Below are 27,374 nucleotides of genomic sequence, written 5' to 3'. Positions count from 1 at the left end.
ATAAATTTTCTGATGTGAAATCTAGCTGAAGATTTTCCTAAATTGACTTTAGGATTGTTGATTCCTCAGCATAAAAATATTAATGCTAAGGAATGAGTGATCACTGAAGATTTGCCTTCATTCATGACACTGATGAGTTTTATACTATATGAATTCACACTTGTCCTACAAGTATTGCTGTATGAATAAATGATTTTTTGTGATTTTTCATGAATAACATCTCCAGCAGGCATTACATGGCTCTCTCTCAAGGGGCTTCATCCTCTGGTAAAGAATTCTGCCCCTATCAGGTAGAGCAGTGGAAGTAGACTCTTCCACTTTCATTACTCATATTTTATGATTTCTCTCATGAAGTATGACCATATACTAAATGCTTTTATATATAGGTGAAATTTACATTGATCCTCTCCAGTTTAATTTGGCTTAGATTGACATTTAGGATGACTAAAAGCTCTACCAGATTGATTACAGGTTTTTTTTTGTATATATATATATTTTTTTTTCAGTGTGTGAGTTTTCTAGCATTTTCAGAGGTACACTCAAGGACTGAAATCTCATCAATATAAAACCATTCCTAGTATGAGCTCTCTCATGTCATCCAAGGCCAGAATATTGACTGAAGCCTTTCACATATATGGCATTCATAGGGTTTTTCTCCAGTTTGGTTTCTGTCATGCTGTCTAAGTTTACAGAAATAAACTAAGGTTTCCCAACATAGGTAATATGGTATCTCTGCATATTGAATTTTCTCATGTTTTCTAAAGGTAGATGGTAAGTGAAGGCTTTCCTACAAAGGTGATATTCATAGGGTCACTTTCCACTGTGAACTCTCTCATGTTGTCTCGGGGCAGAACATCAGTTAAAGGCTTCACACACACATGGCATTCATATGGTTCCTCTCCAGTGTGAGTTTTCTTGTGTTGTCCTTTGGAAGAAAAATGAGTGAAGGCTTTCCCACATACATGGCATTCATATGGCTTCTGTCCAGTGTGAGTTCTATGTTCTTCCGGATTCGAACAACAAATGAAGGCTTTCCCACGTAGATGGCACTTGCATGGTTTCTCTCCAGTGTGAATTCTCTCATGTTGTCTCAGGTTCGAAGCCTGAGCAAAGGCTTTCCCACATAGATGGTATTCATAGGGTTTCTCTCTAGTGTGACTCATCTCATGTTGCCTAAGCATAGAATAATGGATGAAGGCTTTCCCACATAGGTGGCATTCATATCATTTCTCTCCAATGTGAGTTCTCTCATGTTGTCTCTTGGCAGAATATAGAATGAAGGATTTCCTCCATAGATGGTATTCTCTCTAGTGCGAGTTCCACTGTAATGTGTAAGGCCAGAGCTTTCAATAAAGGATTTACCAATTAGATGACATTCATATGATATATTTTTAGTGCATATTTGCTTCTGTTTATTAACAGATGACTGGTCACTCAGGGCTTTTCCAACAAGATTGCTGAAGTAGAACTTCTCTCCATTGTGGGTTAACACTCGTGTCACCTTGGATCTGTGAATAAAATCTAGCAATTCACTACATATAATGCCATTCTTTTTAATATAAGAATTCTGCCTCTGAATTCTGGGATTGGAAAGATCCAATTCCTCTTTTTCCACAGTTCCTCTTGTTGCTCCAAGTGGGAAGGTACATCTGATTTGAAGATCTGATGTTCCTCTGAGACCAGATGACTGATATTCTCCAGCATCATATTTCTGAACAGCTTTTTCTGGGTTGTGTCCAGCAGGGACCACTCTTCCTGGGTGAAGTCTATGACTACATCTTTCAAGCTCACTAATGCCCGTGGCTGCATTGTTAGTAGCTCAGCTGACAACTGTCTTCCTTTGAGTTTTCACTCATAACCAGATAAGCATGCAGAGAGCCGAGATATCCAAGAGCCATGGGCACCTCCCCAGCGGGTCCTGCAGGGACAAAGTCTGATCTTCACTGTGGGAGCAGTACCAGGGTCTGGGAAACTGAACCCTGAGATATTTCCTGAGTCATCATGGGTCAGATAAAGCGGGTTCGGGTGCCCACTGGAGGGTACACTCCTTCCTATCCCTCTGGCTGAATTTCTGAGTCTAGGCTGAGGTTCCTCAATGCCAGTGACTGGGCTAGGTGAAGTGGACTTCTCAGCACAGTCAACAGGGAAGGCCTGTGATATTCATTTTAATCAAATTTCATTCTGTATAAAAATGTCACTATGGGAAGATGCTCGGGAGATAATATTAAGCCAAAGAGCAGGGTATGAAACTAAGTAAATGATAACTCTAATTTTGCTTTAAATATATGCATTGTGCATAGGAAAAATAAAGACTGGAAGAAAGCATGTTATCAGTGTTTGTCTCTAGGAGATGGGATTATGAGTGGTTTTCTTAGATGTGCTTTTCTATATTTTCCAAATATCCTACAATGAGCATGATTGCTTTTATATTTAAAAAAGGCAAAATAAGCAACATTTAAACACGATGATAGGCTGGTATGCCAATGGAAGGATACATAGGAAACTTTTCATGTGGTTGTCCCCAGGGAGAGGAAACTGGAGGGCTGAGACGGGTGGGAGAAAGACTGATATTTATTTATTTATTTGCTGTTTCAAATTTGGCATCGCCTGTATGTACAACCCATTAAAAAAAGAAGAAGAATAAGAAGAAGGAAAATCAATCCTAAAAGGAGGGAAGGCAAGGACTCACCCAGAGTGGTTTTCCGCGGATCTGTCACGTATACACTGGCGACCCGGGCGGGGTGGCCAGGCAGAGGGCTCTTGCGCCGCAGACGAGTGGGTACAGCACCTGGCGGTTTAGCTCCTCTGCTGTCTCCCCAGGTTCAGATAAAGGAAGAGACCCGTTTGGTGTCCGTCATCGACCAGATTGACAAGGCTGTGGCCATTATCCCCCGAGGTGCCCTCTTCAAGACCCCTTTTGGACCTATCCATGTCAATCGGACCTTTGATGGTGAGTCCTCCAGGGCCCCTCTGGAGGGAAGGAGGGCATCTCTTCCCAAGTATAGCTGGACACATGTTCAGGACTACAGGGGTAACCTGCCCCCTTCCTCAAAGAAGGTGTATCTGTGCCCAGTGGCCTGGAATCATCGGCAGTTGGCATGGGCCACCCAGCCACTGGGCCCTGACTGTTTTCCACCTGAGGGGTGGGACAACATATGGCCACATGCGTCCTAGGGCTTGGCAGTGTCTAGGCTATCTGCCTTTTCTCATTTTTTTTTTCTTTTTACTCCTTTGTTTCTCCTCATTACAGGATCTGGGCCAAGGTTTTGGTTTTTGTGTTTTGTTTTGTTTTGTTTTATTTTAATTAGCTTCCATTGCTTTACTGAAATTATCCATCTGGTCTTACATATTGCCCATATTTTCCATTACAACTTCTACAGATTAATCACCTTTTTTTTTAGTTTTATTGAGATCAACTTAACATACAATAATATTCACAAATTTAAATTGTACAATCTGAGAAGCTGTGACGTATGTATACACCCATGAAACCATCACCGCAAAGTAATGAACATGTACATCACCTTGAAATGGGTCAGGTTTGAACTAAGGGAAAACTATTCCCTGTTCTCGCTTAGTTCTCTGTCAGTGGTGGACCGAGTCCTTCGCAGCCCCTCTACGTGGTCCAATGCAGTGAGGGAAGGGGGGTATGTGTTTGGGGGCTGACCATCCCTTTCCTGCCTGCTACCTCCTTCTAGGATTGTCCTTGTCTGAGGCCAAGAAGCTCAGTTCCTACTTCCACTTCAAGGAAGCCGTGGAGCTGAAGGATAAGACCTTGCTGGAGAAGGCTGACTTGGACCCCTCCCTGGACTTCATGGACTCCTTGGAGCATGACATCCCCAAAGGTAATGGCCCATTACCACGAGGACATTGGAACTGCCTCCAGGTCAGAGCAGTGGGCCAGGCCACCTGCTCTTCTCCATGGGCCTGGGTGGGAATTGATGGTTCACCATGAGTCCCTGAAGATGTGGCTTCCCCAGGCCCTGGTGCAGGGCCCAACTCCCAGTAGACACCTGGTCGGTGTTTGCTGAGCAACAGGGTAGGATTGTCTTCCATATGCTCCCATAGACAAGAAATGTCTCAGAATCTCATGGCAATCTTGAATGGAGGCAGACTGGGAATCTTCCCCCAGAGATGCCTAAAAATGCCCCTGAAACTATTAGCCATACATAAACATCTCAGTGTTTGGGTTTTGGGTTAGATTCAGTGCTTGACATATAGCTAGTGCTCAGTGAGTGGGTACTGGCTGACCAAATAGCAAACCGCCTGCTAAAGAAGTGAGTTCTATACATTTGCTCTCTGCTATGTGTGGTACCTTTTCATCTTAACATGTCTAGATTTAGGATCCACTGGCCTAGGCACAGACTCAGCAGTTGTTCCTGCTTCCCTTCCCGTGTCCAGGGATGATGCTCTTCCTCTGAAGATCTGTACCCTGGAATAAGGGCCAGATCCAAGGCACTGTCTCAGTCACCTGCTTCTTTCTCTCCCCACGTTTGGTGTTTCTCAAAACTGGAGGGATTTGATGATGATGATAATGGCAACGACAATAATAATGACAAGGATGATAATAGCAAGTAATTCATAACAACCACAAGACAGCTTAGTGTGTGCCAGGCACTGTGCTCAGCCCTTTCCATGGCTTATCTCATTTTAATCTTCACAGTCACCCTGTGGGGAGGGTACCATTATCATCTCCATTTAACAGATGCAGAAACTGAGACTCAGATAGGTAAACCCAAGGACACAGTAAGTGTTAGAGCATTAGATTCCAAGGCTCTGGCATTAGCTGCAGGGTCAAGTAGATGACGGTTCTTTTTAAATGAACAGTGGGAATAGCCAGACAACAGTCCCCCACCACCACTGGGGGGAAATGCTTCGGAGGAGCCATGAGCAACTGAGTTGGCTGGAATGAAGGACAGGGGTGGGTGGCTGTCGTGGTTAAAGGCAAGCGTTCTGAATCAGACAGCCTGGGCTGGGATCCTAGCTCTGCCACTTAAGCTGTGTGACTTAAGGCAAGTCCCTCAATTTCCTTGTGCCTCAGTTTCTAAAAGGGGATGATGGTATTTTCTACCTCATTGGATTTTTATGAGAATTAGATGAATTAATTCATAGACAACATGTTTATAACGGTGTCTAACACATAGTAAGGACTCAAATAAAAATTGTTATTATTGATATTACTTTCAGTGACGAAAAAGGCCTTAGAGGTGGGTTAGGGTCAGCCTGGGAGGACCTAGAAGGCAAAAGCAGTTGGAGCTGCCGGTGGTTTGTGAGTGGGTTTGTGATAATAAGGCAGCGGTGCCCGGATGGACTGAGAAGGGGCCATGCAGGGATCGGGAGGCCATCTGGGAGCTATTGCAGCGCCCCAGGGGCCAGGCCCTGAGTGGGTATGAGCCCCTACCAAGGAGCAGCCTCTTTGGACTTCACCACATGGGGGCGCCCGAGTCAAGCCAGCCTGCGCCTGGCCATCCATGTAGCGACGGATAGAAAGGGGCTCCGGGCCTGTGGGGGAGGTAAAGGTTTATAGGGCCTGGAGCATTTCACACCCACTCACCAATTGTGCTCCCCAGACCCCCTTATCTCCTCCCATTCTGCACTTCCAGCCTGTGCAGAAGCTGGAGGGAGCCATATATTTCCTGTTGATAAAAGGAGCCAGGAACGCTGTGGTGGTGGGACTCAGCGCCAGGGGCTGGGAGGTGGGTGGAGAGAAGTCCTCTTAACTCCCCTTAATCTGGGGGCAGCAGCCCTGCCTCCGTGCTTCAGGGTGTGGCTGGCAGGCCCTGCTCAGGGCTGACTTAGCCTGCCCACCTACAACTACGAGCTCCGGTGCTGGAGGATGAGGAGCTCCCTGTGCAGTGCTGGGTCACTAGGCAAGCTGACGCAGCTGCTCTTCCTTCTCTGTGAGGTGGGAGAGGTGAGGAGGGTGCCAGGGCCTTTGTAGCCGAGACCAAAGCCGGCTGCAATAGCTCCCAGCGTCATCTTCCTAAAGAGCTTCATCAACACTGCCTGCCCTGCCATTTGGGGTAAAGGGCCATGGGAGGCTGCTGCTTCTCTTTGCAGCAGGGGAAGTAAGATGTGGGTTTTGTGGATCTTCCTAAAGGATGCTGGGCCACCCTGATGTGTTCAGTAGACAAGCGGACTCATTAGGATCCGAGGGATAGCCCAAGGTCCTAGACATCCTGCCCTAGTGGTGGGCCTCACGGCCGAAGGTGCAACATCCCAGGCCACCCTGGCACATGCCATGGTTTGTCTTTGGTGCTGGAGCCTTGGGAACTGAGGGCTCCTGGCATCTCCTGTGTTGGCTTGAGGGGAAGGATGATCCAGGCCTTACCTGGGATACCTCCCCACAGCCTATTGACCTCCAATGCCTCCAGTTTCCTTCCTCCTATAGGCACCAACAGAGAGCCCCCAGGAAGTCAGGCCCAGCTTTTTCTCACGATGGTTTGGTGGGGCCATAGCATGGGAGAGTGGGAGTGGGGGTTAAGAGGGTGGATGGTGAGGGGAATAGATAACTCTAATTTTGCTCCCAGCCTCCCTGGTTTATCAGCTGGTAAAATAGTAGGAGCTGCAGGGAGGCCACCCTGCCAGCCAGGCAGAAGCTGACATTTTCCAAAATCCCAAGGAAGAGTTCCCTCGGACACCAGGACTGGCTGAGGGATGGGATTTGGCATGTTTTTTGCCCAAGTAGGACCACCATTTCCCTGCAGCGACCTTTCCTTCCTGGGTCTGAAGTCAGGGGGACTTCATGTCGCCTCTGAGCAGGTGCAGCTTAGGCTGGCCCCATCCCTGGGACTCCTGCTCTCTCTGTCATGGATGTAAGCCAGGAGCTCAGCAGCCTGTCCCTGGGCCAAAGAGAAAAGGGAAAGAAATGTTGCCTGGGGCCACTTAAACCCACAGGGGCCATCAAGCCACACCCTGGGAGCTGCAGTTTTGTGGGCAGGGGTAACTTTGGGGTCTACCACCTAATTCCAGGTTGGCAGAACCATCCTCCTGTCAAAGGGCAACAGCTAAGAGTTCTTCAATCATGAGCTGCAGTCAGGCTAGATGGATGAAGCACTAGGTCAAGAGTCAGTAGACTACATTTCTAGGTAGAACTCTGCCATTCAGTGCTCCTTACCTTTCATCTTATCCGCAGTCACTGAGCAGCTACTATGTGCCAAGTACTCAGGATGCCATCGTGAACAAGAAACACACCATTTTTGCATCACAGAGGTTTGGAAAGGTCACAAGACTGAGGATAGGAAAGGGAGATGTAAAACAGAAGGTTCCTTACAACAAATGTCATTGGCGTCCTGGGAAGCAGAGAGGGGCAGGCAGAGTGGCAAGGGAAGTGGAGTGGGAGGGCTGGAGCAGAGATGTCAGGAAGCCGCCAGGTGGAGTGCCAACCCAAGCAACTGTCAGCAGCAATGCCCAGTTCAGGCAGCAGAGGGCGCAAGGGGCCTGCCTGACTGGAAAGCTGCTTTTAAAAGTTGGTGGGAGGTGGGGGACTCGAAGACAGTTGGGGAACATGGTGTCCAGGAGCAGACTTCTCTTGGGGGTGTGTGTAGGGGTCCTTGCTCCTCAGACTCTTTGAAACCTGACAAGTGCTTGGCCTTCTGGGCCAGGGGGCCTGGCTCTGCCCCCCATCACTCAGACAAGGGTCTAGCACCCTTCTTCCTCTCTGTCCCCGTCTCTAGGGGGTTTGACTCTACCTTGTGGCCCCAGGGGGTTGGGGCGGGTGGCTGCTCTGAAGGAGGGACATGTGGTCATTTTTTTTGGAGACAACTCATGTGGTGCTGGTCTGGCTGCCCTTGGACATCCGGGATCTCTAGCCCACTCCCTCCCTCAAATTTAATCTCAGAGCTTTCCTTTCTTCCTCGAAGGCAGAAGGACATAATTATGGTAAATAGCATCCTAGCTGGAGGTTTTCACTCTAGCAAGGTGAGTGTGAGACCCCTGGGGCCCTGTAAATCCAGCAGGACCCCCTGCCAATTGCAGCAGATTTCATGCCTGATTCACCCAAAACATGGACCTGTTGGAGAGCAGTGGCTGCCAGGGGACAGGAGGGGAGGTTTAGGGAGATTTGGGAGAGACCAGGGACTGTGAACTGAAACACCAGGGTGGCAGAATGAGGCTCCTTCCCTAGTCATAGAGGAGGCAGCAGCAACTGGGCCAAGCCTTTTCAGCAGTTGCAGTAAGAAAGTGGATGGTGACAGCAAGTGCCCGGCTTCCCAGGTAGATGCTACGTGACTCCTGGCACGTTGAGAGTCTGTGTGTTTCCTGGGCGACAGCTGAGCCAGGGATAAGGAGAGGACGGGAGTGTGACAGGAATGCAAGGGAGGGAGGCAGGCAGTGCTGGCCAGCCCCTCACATGCTGGAGACAGTCTGCCAACACCCTCTGCCTGCTTGGCATTGCCCTCCGGCCCCCATGGGGAACTCTTATCTGGCATCCCTGCCAGTTTTTCCTTGCTCTCTGGGTGGGACCTCTTGCTGATGGACCTGGGCTGCTTGGTCTGAGATCTCCCCTCACCTACTTATTGGAGGCAAGAGGTGGCTGAGTCTTAGGATGGGTGAGCTGGCATGAGAGCAGGCAGGGACCCAGCCCTTGTCCAGGGTATGTCAGGGCACTGGCAACCTATGAATTGATGAGAATGGTATAGGCTGGGGGACTCCAGGATTCCGTTATCTCCAGGGCAGCATTTGGCCCAGGGAGGCTGCAAACCACCCTTCCTGGGTGGGCAGGGAGGTGTGAGGCAGAGTCTGACCTTTCTCAGTTTACTGTGGGCTCCACAGGTGGCGAGGGACTGTGGCTCTGTAGGAACCTGGCCCAGAAGATGCTCTCAGCACTGGTGGGGGTGACAGAGGGAACGCTAAGGAGAGGTGCCTTCCCCAGGTCTGCCCTGGCCAAAGGCTGAATGCAGTGGGCGGGGAATACTTGATCATTCCCTACCGCAACCCCCTCCCTCTCCCCACCCCAGTAGTGCTTGCTGGAGATGAGTGACCAGGAGAGTCACAGGCCTGAAAAGCTGAATCAAATCCATACTGCAGCTTCTACATCATCCTCCTCCACACGGGTGGTGGCACTTGGTGCTGGCCATTGCACAGTGCTAATGTGGGCTCTGAGGTGGCCTCCCTTTCCAAGCAGGCCAGGGGCAGCTGACCTACATGCTCCCAGAGCACTCTGGCATTGACCTGGGCAGGCGACTGCACCCTGAGGGCTGAACTGCTGTCAGGGTCCGGGGTACCTGGTGGTCAGCACCCTGAGGGCTGAACTGCTGTCAGGGTCCGGGGTACCTGGTGGTCAGGTCTCTTGCATGCAGGGTGGCCCCTATGGGTGGGGAATGAATTGTGAGGCTATGGGGTGTGGAGTGACCAGGGTGGGCCCTGGTTGGAGGAGGCCTGTGGGAAGCTGGGGCAGCAGGAGCCAAGCAGCGGGACTGAGCTGGCAGCTGATAAAGGCCTCATTGCAGCCCTGGGTGCACTGCTGGCTGGTTCAACACCAAAACCTTCAAAGCATTTGCCTTTCTGGCAGGCCTGGAGCCGAGTTGTGGCTGGGCTGGGGAGAGGCCTCAGTGCGCAGGGGAATAGAAGCTCCAGATCTGCATCCAGAGGAGATTTTCCCAGGCTCCTTCCTCCCACACAGCGGCTCCCTCCCAGTTCTGGAGCTGGATCAGGCCCTTCCCGCCAAGTCCTCATGGCTGCAAAACTCAGACCCAGGCAGGGTTGCTCCTGTCTGGGGGAGCAAAAACCAGGGCAGAACCAAGTAAAGACAAAGGCTCATTAGCTACAGCCCAAGTCCCCTCCCGCCAAGGATGGGTTCTAGTCCATCAGCTGCCAGAAAGGGACACTGAGTTGGGAGGCCTGATGAGCCCCCCGATCTGGCTTCTGGAAGTGGGGGAGAGAAAAATGGCAAGCTGGGGGCAAACTGCCCTAGGACTAAGGGTCTCTGTGAGTAACCCTAGGGTGCAAGGAAGCCTGGACAGTCTCTCATAGCCCAGCCCCACCTCCCCTCTGCAGATGGATTCACGGGCCTCCCCCATTCAACCTTTAACTAGAGTTGCTGACAGGAACAAAAGGGACTGGTTTGAGTTTCACCTCTTTTCATTTCCTTTGCTGTCCCTCTGGAAGTGGTTTTAATGAGCAGTGAAATGGCTAAAAGGCAATCAGGAGGAGTCAAGTGCCTGGATAATTGTCTTCCTCTTTCCTGGTGGAACCTTAGCACCCAGGTCTGCTATCAAAGGAACCTAGGGCCTCTGCACAACAGGCGGAGCCCCAGCTCCCCCAGAACTCAGGCCCTGCTTCCTGCCTGCCTCCTCCCCAGGGTCCTGGAGCATCCAGATGGAGAGAGGCCACGCCTTGGTGGTGCTGCGCAGCCTGCTCTGGCCAGGCCTCACCTTCTTCCATGCCCCCTGCACCAAGAACTATGGCTACATCTACGTGGGCACTGGTGAGAAGAACATAGACTTGCCCTTCATGCTGTAGGATGGCACCAGTCTGGGTGTTTTTTATGTAAACAGCCTAAACATTATTTCCATAAGTTTCAGTGAACTTGGGCTGTTTGGTCTATCTTGCCTCCCTTCATCCTCACTCAGTCTGGCGCCCAGGCTTTGAGAGGCCCCTGCACCAGGTGACCCAGCTTTAAAGCAGATGTGTGGATGTGCTAATTAGGGATTCTAGATAATGATGGGTGGAAATGGCTGCAAAAGGTGACAACCAGAAGGTCCATCTTCTTGGACTCAGATGAGAGAGTTGCACATGGGCCAGTCACCCCAATTCATTTCTTCCTTGCAACTGCCCAGGCAGGAGAGGAATCAGCTCTCTATAGAGGATGGGAACCTGTTGGATCCATGTACTCCCTCCAATTGCACTCCTATGACTTATCACGAAAGACGAGCAACTCAATGCTCAGCAGCTGGCTGGAAATGGGCCCAGGCGCCCCCTATTTCCCAAACAGCGAGCACACACCCAGTGGGTAAACACATGAACTCAGTTTATGACATTCTTTGGGCAAAACTCCTGTCCCCCTGCACTGAGCACAGCCTAAGTCAGTCACGACACCACAAGCAACTGCCGAGGGGCATGATGGCCCAGTCCATCCTGTGCTCCCAGCACTGCAGTTGAGCAGGCTGAGGGCACTGACGTTAGTCTGTCTCCTTGCCATTCACCCCAGCAGGATGGGGTGGGAGTACAGTTGTGGCTGAGCGCTCACGAGCTGACCTCCTACCCCACAGCAGAGCTGATGGGGAGTTCTGGTCAGGTTCTCAGGAAGCCTTGCTCTCAGTCAATGATATAGCACCAAAGGTGCCCTTGAGTAGGAGACATTGTCCTTCAGCAGGGGTGACCCCACAGCCATGCGCACTTTGTTCCAGCGGGTGCCTTTTTTGTAGATGGGCTTGACGGAGCGGGGAGACCAGCGGGTCAGGTACCTGTGGAGGGAGGACAAGGAGGGGGCTGTGAGCCCAGACTGGAGGTGAGAGAGTGGAGCACGGCCTCTTCAGGCCAAAGCTGTGGCTGGCCAAGCAAACCCTTTCACCAGTTTCCTTTCTTTAAGGGCAGGGGCTCTTCTTGGGAGTAACCACTGAGTGTGCTGTAAACAGATGGGCTGGGTTCTTATTGCCGCAAGCGTGTGTGGCCAGAGTCAGGGCCAGCGGGCAGCACAGGGCCATGCGCTCCTTCACTCTTCATGAGTTGTCAATGTTTGTGTGTGTTTGCTAGGGGAGAAGGCGGGAGGGAGAGGCTGCTCAGAGTGCAGATCATTCCTTTCTGGCCTTAGCCATGGGGAGAGGAGAGGCTGATATAAGAGCCTGGAGGAACCCTTCCCTCTTCCCCACTTGGCTCACTCTGCCACCCCAGGATTCAGGGAGCTCCCTGGGGCAGCCATCACCTGTGGCGGGCTCATGGGTGCAGACCTAGCCCAGGAAGGTTCCTTTAAATAGGAGGGGTGTGGGGAAAGATGGCTGCTGCCCATGGTCCTTTGGCCTCCTTTGGGGGGTGGCCAGGGCCCTGAGAGTTCCCAGAAAAGTGGCTCATGCCAGCTGGGGTTGGGGTTTACTCTGTCCAGAATGAAACCTGGATCCTGTCCAGAGAGGCCCATCCTTCATTATGAAAGCTCAGCCATGACCAGGGCCAGTAATCCTCCCCTGCCTCCTCTCTAGTTTGGGGCTCACCCAGCTGCCTCTAGAGACCCTCAAATGAGAAGATTTTTAATTAAAAAAAAAAAAAAAATAGTAATAACCTTGCCTGAAAGTTTTTAGATTAAAAAAAGTGAAAATATGATTGTTGGTTTATACATTTCAACTGCGCTCCCCTGGACCTCTATCTTCTGCCTCTCAGTCCTGTACAGAGGGAAGAGCTGAAAGGATGTAAGAAGCTGCGGGAGGTGCTGGCCTGCACTCCCAGTATGGGCTGGGCAGGGAGGGGAGAAGTCTGGGGAGCAGCTATCCCCAGGGACTGCTTTTTCTTTTTATAGCCAAGAGAGTAAAGGTAAAGAGAGGGCAGTGTCGGGCATCCTTCGCTGGCATCTCCAGAGGAGATGGGTGAAGAGATGGGGTGTGGGGCAGGCACCCCAAAAGGGGTGCTGATTGGGACTCAATGACTCCAGCAGGTCCACAGGCTGACCAGGTTCTCCAGAGCTGCTGCCCCAAAGCTGTTCTTTTGCCCTCTTGAGGGAAGCTGGGTTCCAACTAACTCCAGGCCTGAAGCCTGTGTCACATGGAACAGCCAGCTAGCAGAGGGTGGGCTGGGTGGCCTCCAGTTGGCTCTCTGGGAACACCCTAGATCTAGGAAGAACCAAGATTCCTTCTTACACATGCCCCTGCCTACCTCTCCTGAAGGGGTTGAGGGGGAGAGGAGGGTGCAGGAAGTGAACAAAGTACGGTCCCTCAGGCCCAGCAGAGCTTGGGCCAATGCAAGGAAGCCCAAGGACGTCTGGATGGAATCATAAAGTCCCTTGCAAAGGAATCAATCTCTCCCATGGCCAGGATTTCCCCCTTCCCCCCGCCCAGGGTGGCCTTTTGCAACCCAAGAGCCTCCACATGTCATCAATCCTGTGTCACGTTAAAGGACATCAGATGAATGAGAGGGAACCTGGCCTTGCTTCAAAGGCCTGAGGGCAGGATAGGTTGTATCCTCAGGCCCACTGCTGTTTCTTAAAAAGCCCAAGGTAGTGGGCTCAACCCCAAAATCCCAAAATGGTCCACAGCACATCTGGGAGAGACAGGGAAAGGTTAACATGTCCTGATCTCACAGAGCTGCTGGCAGATGGGCCCAGCTAGCAATGTGGGAGGTGCAGGTTGAGGGGGCACAGGGCCAGGGTGCTGGTGAGGCATCAGTGAAGGCCCAGCTCTGGCCCAGTCTCTAGAGATAGGGAGGCAAGGTACCAGGAAGTAACCCTGCCTTCCTGCCTCCTGTATCCCTAGCTCAGCAATCTGTAGCTGGTACCCGCCTGGCTTCCTTGCCCTCCATGCCTGAGTTCTATTGAGGTTCAGCCTAGAAGGTTTGCTGAGGGTGTGGTGGGTATGGTGCCTGTTGATTGGCTTCAACTGTCACAGGTCTCCTAGAGGGGAGTTCCATCCTCCTCATTCCAGTCTGGGAACTACCAGTGATAGGTGGACAGGCTGAAGAAGAAAGGGACCATTAGTAGGGGAGAACAAACAGAAACCCCCAAGTCTGGGGGTATTAGAGATCTAGGAGGACTGAATGTGATGTCAGGGATGGAGAGAAAGAAGAACTCACAATAGGATGACTGACTGCTTGAGTGTCAGACAGGAACCTCACCTAGGGGCCATCAAGCTTAGGCTAGAGGGCAGAACGGTGGGTTCCCGGGTCTAGAGGCCTCTTCTGTGCAGGCTGTTAACTGCACAGCTTGCACAGCTGTATATAGTGGCCCTATCCCAGAGAGCTTTCCCATTTCTAAGGCCTCTTTTTGCCCTTTAGTAACCTCAGTGCTAGAGAGAACCAGGATACTGAAAGTTTGTAGAAGTGCTGCTCTGAAATCCCCATAGCAACCTGTGTGATGTCATAAACCAGGATTAGCACTTTCTAATGCCCAATCAGAAGAGCAGGCCTTCTTACTCACCTTGCCCCTGTGCTGAGTGTCTTGCTAAGGAGGGAACAGAAGGGAGGCTGAGGCCAGCAGGAAAGGGTAACAGAAGTGTACACAGCATAAACTGCAGCAGTGATGGGAATGTGATGGTCAGGTGCTCACACCGGCGGGAATGGAATGGATAGACAAGGAGCACTCCAGCTTTCCTGAGCTATGGGACAAGCTCCAACAAATGGCTTCCCCTGTGGAAACTATGAGAGTCAAGAGTCCGCAGAGCACTTGGGTTGCTGACATCTAGGTTTGCTTACCGGTTGAGCTGGGGTTTGCTTTTGGGAACAAATCCTTCCGGGAGCTGAGGCCTGTGATTTGGGAGCAGCCCTGAGTGGAGGAAAGAACGTATAAGGGGATGGTCTATGCAGTTCCCTGAGGGGACAGAGGGAAAGCCAGGACAGGGGTGGGTAAGGGGGTTGGCACTGAACTCGGAAGGTCTACTTCTCCTCCAGGAAGGGTGGGACATGGGGCAGCTGGGTGGGAAGGGAGGGCTGCTGCAGCACTCTCTTAGCCCCATGGGGGCTTCTACCTGCTCGGTGGGCCATCTTCACACACTCCTCTATCTTGCGGTGCTCCTCCCGGCACAGGCCCGTGATCCTTTGGGGCAGCATGCCTCCGTGAGGCCGGATGAACTGCCTCAGCAGCAGCACATCCTAATGGAAACCAAAAACAAGCAGGGGGACAGGAGAGCTGAAGGTCAGCTGGGGAGCCAGGGAAGCATGGTCTGCAGGGGCATCTGTTGACTCCTCCAAGATGTCGCTATCTCCCTTGGGCACCTGCCTGAGACCACTTCCTCCACATGGAGCTTTTGCACACTGGTCTGCTACCCTTGCCCTAGTCATCTTATTGCAGCAGGATTTTCTGTCTCCATTACCAACCCCAGGAGCTCCCAGCTCCTCCCTGAGATCACCTTCTGGCAGATTAGACTAGAAAACAGAAATTCTTCAAGAAGTGTTAATAATCTCTCATGCACCTATAGTACAATATCTTTCCTGGAGAAGGAAGGCCTGCTGGGTTATTCTTCTTGGATGGGGTAGGGGATATGTCAAATATTTCCCCAAAAGAAGGAAAACCTATACCATTTCAGCCCCAAAGCCTGCATGCCACAGGCCAGGGTATGCAGACAGCTCCTCTACCTTCTACTATTCCCTCTGAAGTGCTATGTGGGCATACAAGTTGAGAGGAATGGTCCACGGTTGTGAAGAAAGACCATATGTTTAATTCCACATCTTCTAAGCCCCCTGTGACCCCATGTGTATAGATTCTTGGGCTTCCTTTGGATCACAGCATTCCCACCAAGCTTCTTTGGGTGGTCAAGGAAATAAGGATAAACAGGGCCAGAATCCAAACAACACACTACCTTCCCCCAATTCTCATAGGATGGCTGGAGAATCGCCTTAAAAATACTGAGGGTGTTAAATAAGTCACCATTCTCTACCCCACCCGCCCCTAGGGGACCTGGCATGCCAGTCCTAGCAGTCATGTTCTGTGCAACTAACTTACTGTCCTGGCAGGCGCCTAGCTGTATAACCGCAGATTTGTTTTAATTACTGGACAGCTCCTGAGGGACCCAGGCCCCCAACTTCCACCCCTGTAATCTTCAGAATCTGGTGAAAAGAACTTCAGTTGGATTAATCCAGGGCTAATAAACTAGGTACATGGCCCCAGTCCCCCACTGCAGGCTGTTAAGCAAGCTGACAGCTTTATGCAGCTAAGGCTAACAGTGTTCTGAGCGGAAAGGGGTAAAAAGAAAAAAAAACAACTTTGGCCTTTATCTCCAAGGGGATTAGATTTCTTCTGCTGGATAAACAGAGTCCAGTATGTTTCCTGGAAATAGCTAGTAGGGAGAGTGCCCCATGGTGGTTGGGTAGGTGGGGATGTGATACAGGCTCACATCTCTACCAGCAGCTGGGATTCCCAGTGTGCCCACAATCCTACTAACTTCCATGTCACTAGAAGACTGTGAACACATTACTTTCAAGCTCTCTATTACTGTAGGCATCCATCAGAAGGGCCCTGGGAGAGGGGATGACTTTCTCTCCCCAGGTGGCCTGAAGCCAAGCCTCCCCCCACCCTCAGGAGATCAGCTGGGTCATTCTGTTCAGATCCCATGGTCTCTGTCCCTTAGTCATCCCATTCCACAGAGGGGCACAAGGAAAATTTGTAGATCAAATTGGCTGAAGGCCTAAATCACCTAACACACCAAAATAGGGTGCTTCATGTCAGCAATAAAAACTCAGAGAGTAAGAATGCATTTCTGCAGGGCTGTGTCATTCTCCCAGGCTCTCCCCATTTCTAGAGGAGGTACAGAGTAGTAGGAACATGGCCCTGCCTAGGTTTTGTATCCTAGTTCTGGTACTTAAATAGCTGGGTGAGCTGAGGCAAGCTAATTAACCTCTCCAGGCCTCAAATTTCCTCATCTGTAAAATGAGGTTGAAGAAAGTACCTACTTCACAGGGCTACTGTGAGAACTAAGTGAATTAAGACAGGTAAGCACTAACAACAGTGCCTGACAAGTCCCTATGTACTCAATACACACTACTTATTGTTATTATTTGCTATTCTCTTTTTCCCTGGGAAACGTCCGAGATCACAGTGGGCACCATGAGCCTCTTCAAATACATCCTCGTTATAAAAGGTGACGAGGAGGGACAAACCCAGATCGTGATTCCACTCCCTCAAGAACACAGCCCCTGAATGGACTGGGCTTCACAGGGTCGACCCTGGTGGTCTAAACTGTAAGCAAACCATGAACTAAATCAGTGACTTTCAACCCTGGCTGCACATCAGAATCACCCAGGGAGCTTTCAAAGATAACGGTGTTCAAGCTCCATCCCAGACCAATCAATCTCTCGGGGTGGGGCCTGAGCCTTTTTTTAGAAGCTCCCTGGTGACTATAATGTGCAGCAAGGGTTGAGAACCACTGCTGCTGTCTTGGGTGGCGCCATGAGATGTAGAAAGGGCTAGAGAAGAAGGATGCTTTTTACATGAACCAGGGAACACAACCCCCATGACAGCAGAGCTGAGTGTCCCTCCATGCAGACTCACCTCATAGCTATACTTGTGCTTCAGGTTCCAACGACAGATGGGGCACTGGCCAGAGGGGTTAGGGGGATTTGGATTCTCCTTGGGAGTCCCTGTGATACGGCCTTCGATCTAGGAGGCAGAGAAAGAGATGGTTAAGTGTGGAACCACTTATCCTTGAACAAAGCCCCACCTGGTGGAAGGAAAGTTTATCTTGGGGGGAGGGGTCTGGTAGGAGTGGCTAATAGGTCTCTCCAGCTTGAACCATGGCATTTGTTCTGCAGCTGCTGCATACTGGGCCTTGGGGTGGCCACAAGGATGTGGTTTGTTGGCCTACAGGGGTAGTGGAAACTTTCTGAACTTAATATTGGTGGCAAAAAGGAGGTAGGGGTTTGAAGTATTAGCTAAATGCAACCTTTCCTTTCTCAAAAACAAACACTTAAATATAATGCCACCCCCAACCCCTACTCCCACCTTTGGGAAAAAGTAATACACACAGATGGTAAAAAGTTTCAAATTGCAAAAGGACACAGTGTCCAAAGCAAGTCTCCTTCCCATCCCACAGGTCCTCCTCAGAGGAAATTTGTTTTCAGTTTTAGGCACCTTACAGAGATAAGTCTATGTCAGTGGTTCTCACCTGGGGGTGATTTTGCCCCGCAGGGGGCATTTGGGAATGTCTAGAGAAATTTTTGATTGTTATGAATCGACATGGTGCTACTGGCAACTAATGGGTAGAGGCCAGGGATGTTCCTGAATATCTCACAATGCACACAGATCAGCCCCCACAACAAAGAATTATCCAGCCCTGAATGCCAATGCTGAGGCTGGGAAGCTCTGGTCTATGGCTATACAAAGCAGTTATCTCTATGTACTCCTGCTTTTTCTTCCTTTTTTAAAAAACACAAACGAGGGGGGTAGGGGGGGCACAATATATTCCTCTGTCCTGCTCCTTCCTTTTGTCATTTTGGCTGCCATCTTTCAAACCCTGATGAGGTCACAAGTGAAATGACCTTCCCTATTGCTTTCTGACTGGTAGTCTCTATCCTAATGACACAGGCTTGGAATTACTAAATTCAATAATCTAGTGATCTGGAATCAGCTCCATCTGCAAGAGGAGGCATTTAGAAAGCCTTGCTGATGAGGCCACAGGTTATGAGTGAGGATGGTACAGGTGTGGGAGGCTCTAGGAGAGAAGCAACACGGTCTACTGGAGAAGAACTAGCGAAAGGGAAAGGGGGCCGGAAGCAAACCCTCGGCTATGGAGGGCACTGCTACCAACTATCTGCAAGGTGACCATAACTATGCCAAAAATGGAGAGGTTGTGGGTTAGAGAAAATATGCAGGTGCAAAGTAGGGCTTGAGATAGGGATTGATGTGGGTCTGCGGGAGAGAATTAACATTTACCGATGCTCCATTATGTGCCTGGCTCTGTGCCAACAACGGTTCACATGTCATTTCATTGGATCCCTATCTCATTTAATCGCAGCATTCAATCCCCACAAACTAGTGAGGTAGGTGTTATTATTTTATTTTACAGATGAGGGAAATGAGATCCCAGAGGAATACTCAAGGTTTCCTGCAGCAGTGCCTCTCTGGGCTTGGATGGGCTCTTCCTTCCCCCAAGGGCTTTCAAAGCACTGCAGTGTCTCCACATCCATTCAACAAATAGCAGAAAAACACTCTTTACACTCAAAAGCCAGTTGTGTTTCTCTCCTCCAGTATGGAGGTTATGGAGTGAATGTTTCTTTCCCCTTTAAACAAAGGAACCAAAAATGGTGTCCCAAGGGGATGGGGCCCCCTAAAAAGAGAGAATTAATGTGAGGCTAAGCAGTGAAAAGGCTGAGGGAGTATTCTGGGGAAGACCTGAGGAGTGAATCTGATTCTTCTTATCCTAGGGATAAGATTACCCTGGGGGGGAACAAGCTTGACTGCTGCCAAAAGGGTTAAATCCCTGGTTGAGATGGAAGTTACAGAGGCTTCTGGGAGCTCTGTGGAGTGGCTGAGGATTTCCTGGAGGCCTGGAAGGAAGGCCACGTGAAAATGACATTGTCTGTTAGGGATTATAGGATAAACTAGCCCCATGACTCCCCGAGGAAGGGAGGTGAGATGGGCCCAGAGAGGGAAAGGGGGGAGGGGAAGATGAAGACTCATTCCAGCTTTCCCACCAACAGACAAGCCCGGGTGCCAGCGAGCCCAGAAAGTTTCTCATCTTTTAACAGCATCACGTAAGAAGTAGCTTAGTCCTTTCTAAGGCAGAAAGGAAAGGAATTGAGGTCTAGGCTCCTGGCCCTGGGTCAGCTTACCCTGGCTCTCTAGGCCTGCCACTGCCTCACTGGAAAAATGAGTTATCATCTTCCAAGGAAGATATCAGCAAAGGCATCTGAGACCTCGTCATACAAAAGACCACTTTAATAAATGAGATACCTCAGTCCAGGCACAGTGACTGTTCCTGATTAACCGCCCTACAAACACAGCTCAAAAAAGAGTAGATGGTGGGATTTAAGGTCACAGAGGGAGCTGATCCTGGCGCCACGAGTTCATTTGGGGCTTCCTTTCCTCCTTCAGAGAAGCAGCCAAGCAGCTGTAAACATTAGAGATGTTATAAGTGGCCAACTCAATGATACTTACTACAGTTGTCTTCCCTTCTTGGATCTCCACCACTACAGAGATAAAGGTGAAAAATTAGGTCAGCCATTTAATAAGGAACAGCATGTTTCAAATAATGCAGCTCAGATTCTACATATGCAGAAAAACGGAGCCTTCAGTCTGTACTGTCCCACAGTCCCCACCTAGAATGGAAAGTGTGAAGGGTTTACTCCCAAGTGCCAAGGTACTAACTATGTCCTTGAGGCTGGGTGAGGGCATGCCCAGATTGCCTGGACCTCCACACTGTTTTTGCCTCTCTAAGCTGAGATTCATCTTGGTTCTAGCCAAGGGAACCAGCACGATCCTGCCCTAATGTGGCTAGCAATAATGACTTAAGAATTGGTAGAGCATGGTATCTAAAAGGCCCTCAAAAGTACGCTTCAGGATGAGAATCAGACAAAAATAGTTTCTGACCTTGAGTTTACAATCTAAGATACAGCACTGAACTAACACTGCTCCTGCTGCCCCACAGTGGATAAGCAATGAGACAAGTTCACTCCTAAAACTTGTCCTGAGAACCTTGTGTCAGAATCTGTACAAGCAGAGCTGTGTAAATTAAATTTCGCAGGACCCCTCCCCTCTGACTGCAGGGTTGCATTTTGTTATCTGCATTGGAGTGGGGTGATGGAAGAGGTGGGAATGAGGGGCCTGTAGATACTGGGTCCAAGCAGAAATTCAAGGAGAGTGCTGCCATTCCAAACTGAGAGGGGACTCCCTCAGCTCTTTGCCTATTTGGGTCCAAGGCAAGTCAGAAGAGAGTGCTAAGTGCAGGCCATTTGTCAGGCTACAAATATTTCCTCTTACTCAACCAGGACACAGAATGGCAATCTCAACAATAAAGGCAGAACTGACTAATAGCTCACCTTTCAGCAAGCAGGATCAAAGAGATCTTGGAGATACCGCCTATTCTCCCAATTTCTTTAGAAAGAGAATCCACAGCTGTTAGCCCAGGAACTGGCACATAGCAAGTGCTCAGTACATCCTATCTATTATTTTTAGGAAGCAAAGTACTTGTCATGATCCTCTTCTGGTTGCTAATTACTGTGATTAAAAAACCTTGGGCCCACATAGCTAGGCTGCAAACTTTCTACCCAAATAAAACCATATTTTAATAGCAGCTTGGCTACCACAATTTATTTTTACTCACCTCTGGTCAAGGCAAGGGGTAGTTAGAAAGAACCTAAGGTTCTTAACTTAGAATCCAGTGACAAGTTATGAATGTCTCTCTTAAAAAATGTCCATAAGCAGGCAACTGAAGACTAAATGCATCACAGGTACTTTACCCAGACAAAACAAAGGGGGTTTCCTAAGTTTGATGAGACTATCCCACTTTCTGGGCTTTTGGTACTAAATGATTTTAAATACCTGGAATATCACCTCTTTAACTAAAAGCTGACTCTGGAATATTTTATTAATTAAATTGAGTCTCCATTCCATGATCAAACATGCTCTGATTTTGCCATAACCAGCCTCCCTGGACATTGATCAAGAAGATATGGAGCAAGCAGATGGACATAATTAAGATACCTGGACAAATAAACAGCCCTAAGAGCATTTTTTTGATGGGCATCTTTCTGCACAACCACCAGAACTAAAGCTGCCCCGAACTTTACTAAGCTAGGACTGGTTGCCCTGAATGAATCATAAAGATAGTTGAACTAACCATGAATGTAAGGGTGTGTATATGTGACTATAAAGAAATATTTATGATTAATATTTAATATTAAAAATGTCCATAAGCACATTCAATTATGCAGGGATTTTGGGAGATTCACAGACCCCTGGTGCTATACACCAAAATGTTGATACTGGTTATTTCTCAGTGGTGGCAGTAGGTGATTTTAGTTTTTGTTTTTGGCCTATCTGTAGTTTCTATGTTTCCAAAATAAACATGTACTGTTGTTGTAATAAAAAATAAACAATAAAAAGAGAAAGAGAATCTCTGAAGAAAAAAGCAAGGCAATTCTTACCCAACTGGAGGCCCATGGCAGCATCTGTTATCACTGAGCTCTGTGACTGACACCTAATTGGACCCAGCCTGCCTGGAATTATTCCCCATTTGTTTTCTGGGCAAGGCCATTCATAAAGACACATTATTCCAAAACAACCAACCTGAGAGCCCCTCAATCTCCAACTCCAGGCACACAAAGGAGTAACAAGGGCCAGAAAAGTCCCAAGGCTTTCTCCAGAGAACACTGTAGTCACTAATCAAGGCAAAGACAAACTAGGTTTTTCCAAGTAAAAAAAAAAAAATGCGTCACCCACACTTGGATCTCCTTGTACAGAACAGAGAGCAACCCAAGAATGGGATGTGGGTGGGACTCAACCTGGTCCTCAGCCTGGAAACCAACACAGCTGTAGAAGGAAGCTCATTGCAATGTGTCAATCTGCAGACACAACTTACAAAGGCAGGACAGCAGGAGAGCTCATCCACAGCCCAGCAGGGGTTCTGGGCTCCCCTGGAAACTTAGCCAATTTGTAAAACCCAAGTTGGGAGAGGTTCTGAGAGCGCCAAAACCTGAGCAATAATAGCTGGGGGTGGGGGTAAAGTTTCTGAGAATCACAATAGGAAACAAAAGGAGAGTCACATTTTGATGCCACTTGAGTCTGCACAAGAACAGTGCTCTGAAACAAAAAAGTGCATAAACAAGTGGCTCGCTTCTTGGTGGAGGCACTTGGATCCTAACCATGAGGTAAACAAATCTAACAGAACACACATCACTCCCGGCAAAGGACCAAACCCTGAAGTCATCCCACTGGCCTCTGGAAAAGAGATCAAAGCCCATGGCAAGCTCCACTGTTCACAAGCTCCCCACACAGCAACTCTGAGCCAGTGAATCATCTTGCTATAAGCCAGTGGGTAAAACAATAGGCAGATGCTTATCTAATAGAGACAATCTGTCAAACCAGAAGGAATGACCAGAGAACTCATACAAGTTTGAGATTGATCAGGGCAGTGTCTCAGTGCAGAGGGAGAAGGCCTGGCTGGATCCTGGAGAGGCCCTAGTAGATTTTAAACCTCTGAAAACAAGATAGGAATCAAAATAGTATTGATTTTCAGTGTGCATACAAAAACATGTCAAAACCAAACAAAACCTGAGATCCATTTTGTCCCTTGCCTCTCTTCCATTTCTCATTCAAGAAAAGTGGGGGTGGCTAAGAAAAGCTGGACTAGGAGATTTAGGCACAAACAGAAAATTTGTTTAGAAAAAGAAGAAATCATCCTTGTGTTCTGAGATATGGTTCTATTCATGTAAACTAAGGGAAGGTGTGAGTTTTCTAAACTAGAACTAAGGACCAAATCTTTCAAGATAGGCACTTCTCATATTCATCAAATAATCTATCCCAAACGAGGCCACATATTTGCTGAGCACCCATGGAGCGTACAGCCTCGCTCTGCCTAATGGGGAGAGTTACAATAGAACCGGAAGACACAGCTTCTGCCCTACAGGAGGAAAGAGAGCTGAAACGAGTACGGGAACTTTACTATAATAAAGTCTATGCCTCGTAAAGAGGTCCTCTGAGTACTTCAGTAAATACTCGCCTAGGATGGAGTCCAATATGACTGAATTATAACACTCTGGAGCAAATGGCACAGTGGCGCGATTGCAGTGAATGCAAAAGACCTTGATGGCCACATAAACACAGACATAGTGAACTGCAAAATTATGTTTGGAAATAAAAATAAAATAACCTGCTTTTGCAATAAAAAATAAATAATAAAAAGAGAATAGTCAGAAACTACACTACAGGTTACCAGGAGCCGGTGTGGGGGTAGGGATTAGTGAGTTAATACTTAACTGGGCACAGTGTTTTTCTTTGGGGTGATGGAAAAATTTTGGTAATGGATGGTGGACATGGTGGCACAACATTGTGAAAGTAATAAACACTACTGAATTATACATTTGAAGGTAGTTAAAAGGAAAAATTTCAGGTTGTGTGTATGTTACTAGAAAAAATATTTAAAAAAAGAGAGAAAGTCTACAAGTATAAAGACCCAACTGCTTAGTAACGGAGGAAGTGAGGAAAGCGAATGATGAGGAGTGGAGGTACTGCTGCTAGAAATGCTAGAAGTGCCTGTTTCAAATATATGTCCTTCAAGAGGGTTCTAAGGCAAGACCTAGGTCTAACACAATCTTTGTTAAGCCTGGTAGTGTCTACTATAGAGGTACTTAAGTGGTCTTCAGCAAGGTAACTGATGAGAGCTTTCAGGGAAGGAAGGCTATTTCAACAAGGGATGGCCTGCAGCAATGAGAGAAGTCTCATCCAATCAATTGAAGGTCTCCAAGAAAGAAATGATGATTTTAGCTAGGAGGCCCTACTTGCTAAAGGGAGCATGAAGGTGATAAGAAGAGTGCTGGCTCTACTTCCAACTCCACCACTTACTAGGTATGTGATGTTGGGCAAGCTACTGAATCCCTTGCGGCCTGATTTTCTTGTTTGTAAAAATGAGGACAATGATAACCACTTTTAAAGATTTTGAGAAGACTGAAAAAATGTATGTGGAAAACTTGGCACAGTGTTGCAGCAGGTACTTAGTAAATCATAATTTCCATTTTGTCTCCCTTCAGTCTTGCTTCTTCTATAAACTGTGTTGGCTTTGTGTGTCCATCTTGCCAAACTTTAGACCAGGGTTTCTCAACAGCAGACCCACTGACATTTTAGGCCAGGCAGTTCTTTCTTATGGAGGTCAGTCCTATGCATTGTAGGATGTTTAGCAGCATCCTTGGCCTCTACCCACCAGATGCTAGTAGTTATCAGTTGTGACAACCAAAAATGTCTCCAGGCATTGCCAAATGTGGCCTGGGGGGCAAAACTGCCCCAGTTGAGAGCCACTGCTTTAGACTGAAAGTCCTTACAGGCAGGGACATGGATGCTCAGTCCTCAAGAACTTTGACTAAAACTAAGTAGTACTCTCTGACATTTTGAAAAGTAGGATGCTCAGATATTTTTACCAAGAGACCCAGCTTCCTCCCAACAACTGAAATTCTGTACACAATATTATTTGGGTGTCAGATTTACCAGCTGGGATTAGTCAAAATGAGCTATATGTGCAATATTTTGTCTTACTAAAAATGGGTAGACTATCAAAAAGTATTTTTCATTAAAGGTTTTGGAGACAGGTGATTCTCAAGAAAAATATAGAAGATGGTAGTGGCTTCATGTAAGATCACATTCAATTCAGTCTAACATTTAGTTTTTAGATCAAATATTAAGACAGAAGAACCACTGTTGGTTAAGTTCATATGTCAACTTGGCTAGGTAAGTGTTCAAGCAAGCTCTGGTCTGATTGTTACTCTGAGAGTATTTCATGGATTTAAATCATTAATTGATGGACTGCATCAGTGGCTGATTACAGCTACAATCAACAAAGGAGACAGCCTTCGGCAATGAGAGAAGTCTCATCCAATCAGTTGAAGGCCTGAATGGGAGAACTGATGATTTCAGCAGTCAGAAAGAAGAATTTCTATTTCAGCCAGTCAGCTTCTCCTGGGGATTGCATTAAAACCTTCATTAGAGCTCCCAACCTGTGGCTTCCCTACAGAATTCAGATTTGCTAATCCCCACGAATGCATGAGGGGCCAGCCTATAATAAATCTCTTGATATTTACATATACATCCTGTTGGTTTGTTTCTTTGGAGAACACTGACTAAAAAAACCACTAACCTAAGTTTTTATGGAAAGTAGGACTTCAGAGACCCACCTAACTATATATCCCATTTCACAAACTCTCCAACTGACAAGATTATTTAAGTCTAAACTCAAATATTCCTATTTTTAGGAATAGGTTTTTTAACCTGTTCTTCCTCAACCTCAGGGAACACAGCAAAGAACTCAAACTGCAGCTACTAGTGTTTGACACTTAGGCACCATCAAAAATGTTATGCACATATGCCTATTTTGCTGAATGGGAAAATATGAAAACCCTTATCCAAGTCCTTTCTTTCTGTATGATCTTTTTGGCGTCTTCATTAACAGATTAGCCGACCTAACGGTAATAGGCAGTTATCTGTACTTTGTTGTTCTTTCTAACAAATGTTCCATCCCCCCTTCAGAGATAAATTTCTCAAACAAACTAGCCATTTCTGTTTCTTCATCAACCATTTCCTTGATTTCCCCAAACTGGATTCCTTCTGTCACTCTGTTGACATTGCTGTTTTTAAGCTAAAAAGAGAGACCTCTTCTGACACAAATCTAATGGCCCCTTCAATTGCTCTTTTTGGATTTTTCTGCTTCCTCTGATAAGGATCACTCTTCTCTGCATACTTCTCAGCTTTAGTTAAAGGATATGCTGGCCAATACTATGTCAGAGCCTTGGAAAAAAAAATCACTTCTCTTGCACATTATTCAACCACTCCTGCTTCCAGCAGTACACAAAGGAGGTTATGTCCTCAAAGACCTTTTCACTCTCAGATTCCATCCTTTTATAAGCCTGTTCAAGACACACCTCCTTCTAATTGGGTCTGCTGTTTCTCCTAACCAAATTTCTCTGTGCTTGGTCAAATAAACACTTAACTTGCATTTATTGGAGCGTATACATATAATCTCACTAGAACCTAAGCTTCTCAGGAAAATGGCTGTATTTACTCTCTCCAGAATTCCTTCACACCTTGAAACACAACACTTGGTCTTCAGTAAGCTGTCACTTGATACTGGAACAAGACTCCCTTTCCAGACTTAGGATTACTGAAGCAGTACCACTTTCCAGCGTTTGCGTCTATCTCAGCTGAAGGGGTCTTTCTAACTTGGTCTTCACCACTCAGAAAAAGCCGCCGTCAGGTCATAGCATTTTCAGATAGAAACTGGGAAGTGAGGCCCTGGGGTGGGTATCCAGAGGTCCTTCTCTCATGGCCCAGGGATTCTTTAATGATAAAGAGGCGGCGATTTGGAGAATAGGGAAGGAAAAATTATGATGCAGACCCTTAGCGAAAACGTCTCCGAACGCGAGAACAAGTTTCCTTTCCGCACCTATTGACTATAAAAGCCTCCGTCCTCCCTCCCTCGCGAAGACACTCACAAGGAGCTGGAGGTCACGATAACAGCACCAGGGTGTGAAAGGAGCTTTAAAGCAACTCCAGGCGCCAGTATCTCCGATATTTCAGAATCGTGCCCAGTAAAGGGACAACGGAGCGCACTGGAGCTGACAGCGGGCAATCACCGCCCCTTCTCCTAAACCTCTGGGGGTCGCCGGGACCCCGGACTCACCTTCCCGCAACCCGCGAGCTGGAGGCCGAGCCCAGCTAGTCGCAGCTGGACTAGCCAAGAACTGCCGGAGCAGCCGCCCACAGCCAGACATCAGCGTATTGAGGACCGCCATCTTGAAAACCAATGCTGACCTTTGGCACGTGTACTTCCGCTTCCGGAGCGGCGCGCGCACAGCCGCGAGGGGTGTGTGAGAACTGTGTGATTTTTACGACTTAAATTTCCTTCGCTTCTATTCACCGGCTTTGGGCATTGGGGAGGATCTTCAGAGCCAAGCTTGCCTTTTGTCCCGAGGGTCTAGGGGAGGTTGCCTAGCTCCTACTTACTCCTCAGATCTCAGCTCGAACTTCACTTCCACAATGAAGTGCTCTTTGATCTTGTTACTAGTTCTCAGCACTACATACCCTCTCCATCTTAGTACTTGGC

General features: G+C 48.2%; 2 protein-coding genes across 7 annotated transcripts in view; one reads left to right on the top strand and one right to left on the bottom strand.

Annotated features, from left to right (window-relative positions):
- RSPH9 (radial spoke head component 9) overlaps positions 1-27,374 on the top strand; it is a 39,482-nt gene that overhangs the window by 5,330 nt on the left and 6,778 nt on the right. For 2 of the 5 annotated variants that reach the window (XM_037842891.1, XM_037842890.1), the window contains exons 3-4: positions 2,821-2,950; positions 3,699-3,845. In XM_037842891.1, the coding sequence (XP_037698819.1) occupies positions 2,821-2,950; positions 3,699-3,845 (277 nt within the window). Of the gene's footprint in view, positions 1-2,820; positions 2,951-3,698; positions 3,846-4,401; positions 5,498-10,300; positions 12,265-21,213; positions 21,523-27,374 lie in introns of those variants that run through there. The other 3 variants (XM_037842889.1, XM_037842888.1, XM_037842892.1) reach the window with 3 other exon arrangements.
- MRPS18A (mitochondrial ribosomal protein S18A) lies at positions 10,949-27,076 on the bottom strand. Of its 2 annotated transcripts, XM_037842896.1 has the most exons (6): positions 26,952-27,076; positions 19,727-19,758; positions 17,123-17,230; positions 14,604-14,727; positions 14,332-14,401; positions 10,949-11,405 (listed from the first exon to the last, which is right to left on the bottom strand). In XM_037842896.1, the coding sequence occupies exons 1-6, from the start codon at positions 27,061-27,063 to the stop codon at positions 11,261-11,263; spliced, it is 591 nt and encodes a 196-aa protein (XP_037698824.1). In that variant the 5' UTR covers positions 27,064-27,076; the 3' UTR covers positions 10,949-11,260. The 2 variants fall into 2 exon arrangements, with proteins under 2 accessions (XP_037698824.1, XP_037698825.1); XM_037842897.1 differs by lacking the exon at positions 14,332-14,401 and having other exon boundaries at positions 11,269-11,405.

The sequence above is a fragment of the Choloepus didactylus genome, chromosome 7 (genome assembly GCF_015220235.1).
Source record: "Choloepus didactylus isolate mChoDid1 chromosome 7, mChoDid1.pri, whole genome shotgun sequence".
Classification (NCBI taxonomy): domain Eukaryota; kingdom Metazoa; phylum Chordata; class Mammalia; order Pilosa; family Megalonychidae; genus Choloepus; species Choloepus didactylus.
The sequence above is the reverse complement of the archived record's forward strand: the minus strand, read 5'-3'. Positions and strand labels throughout refer to the sequence as shown.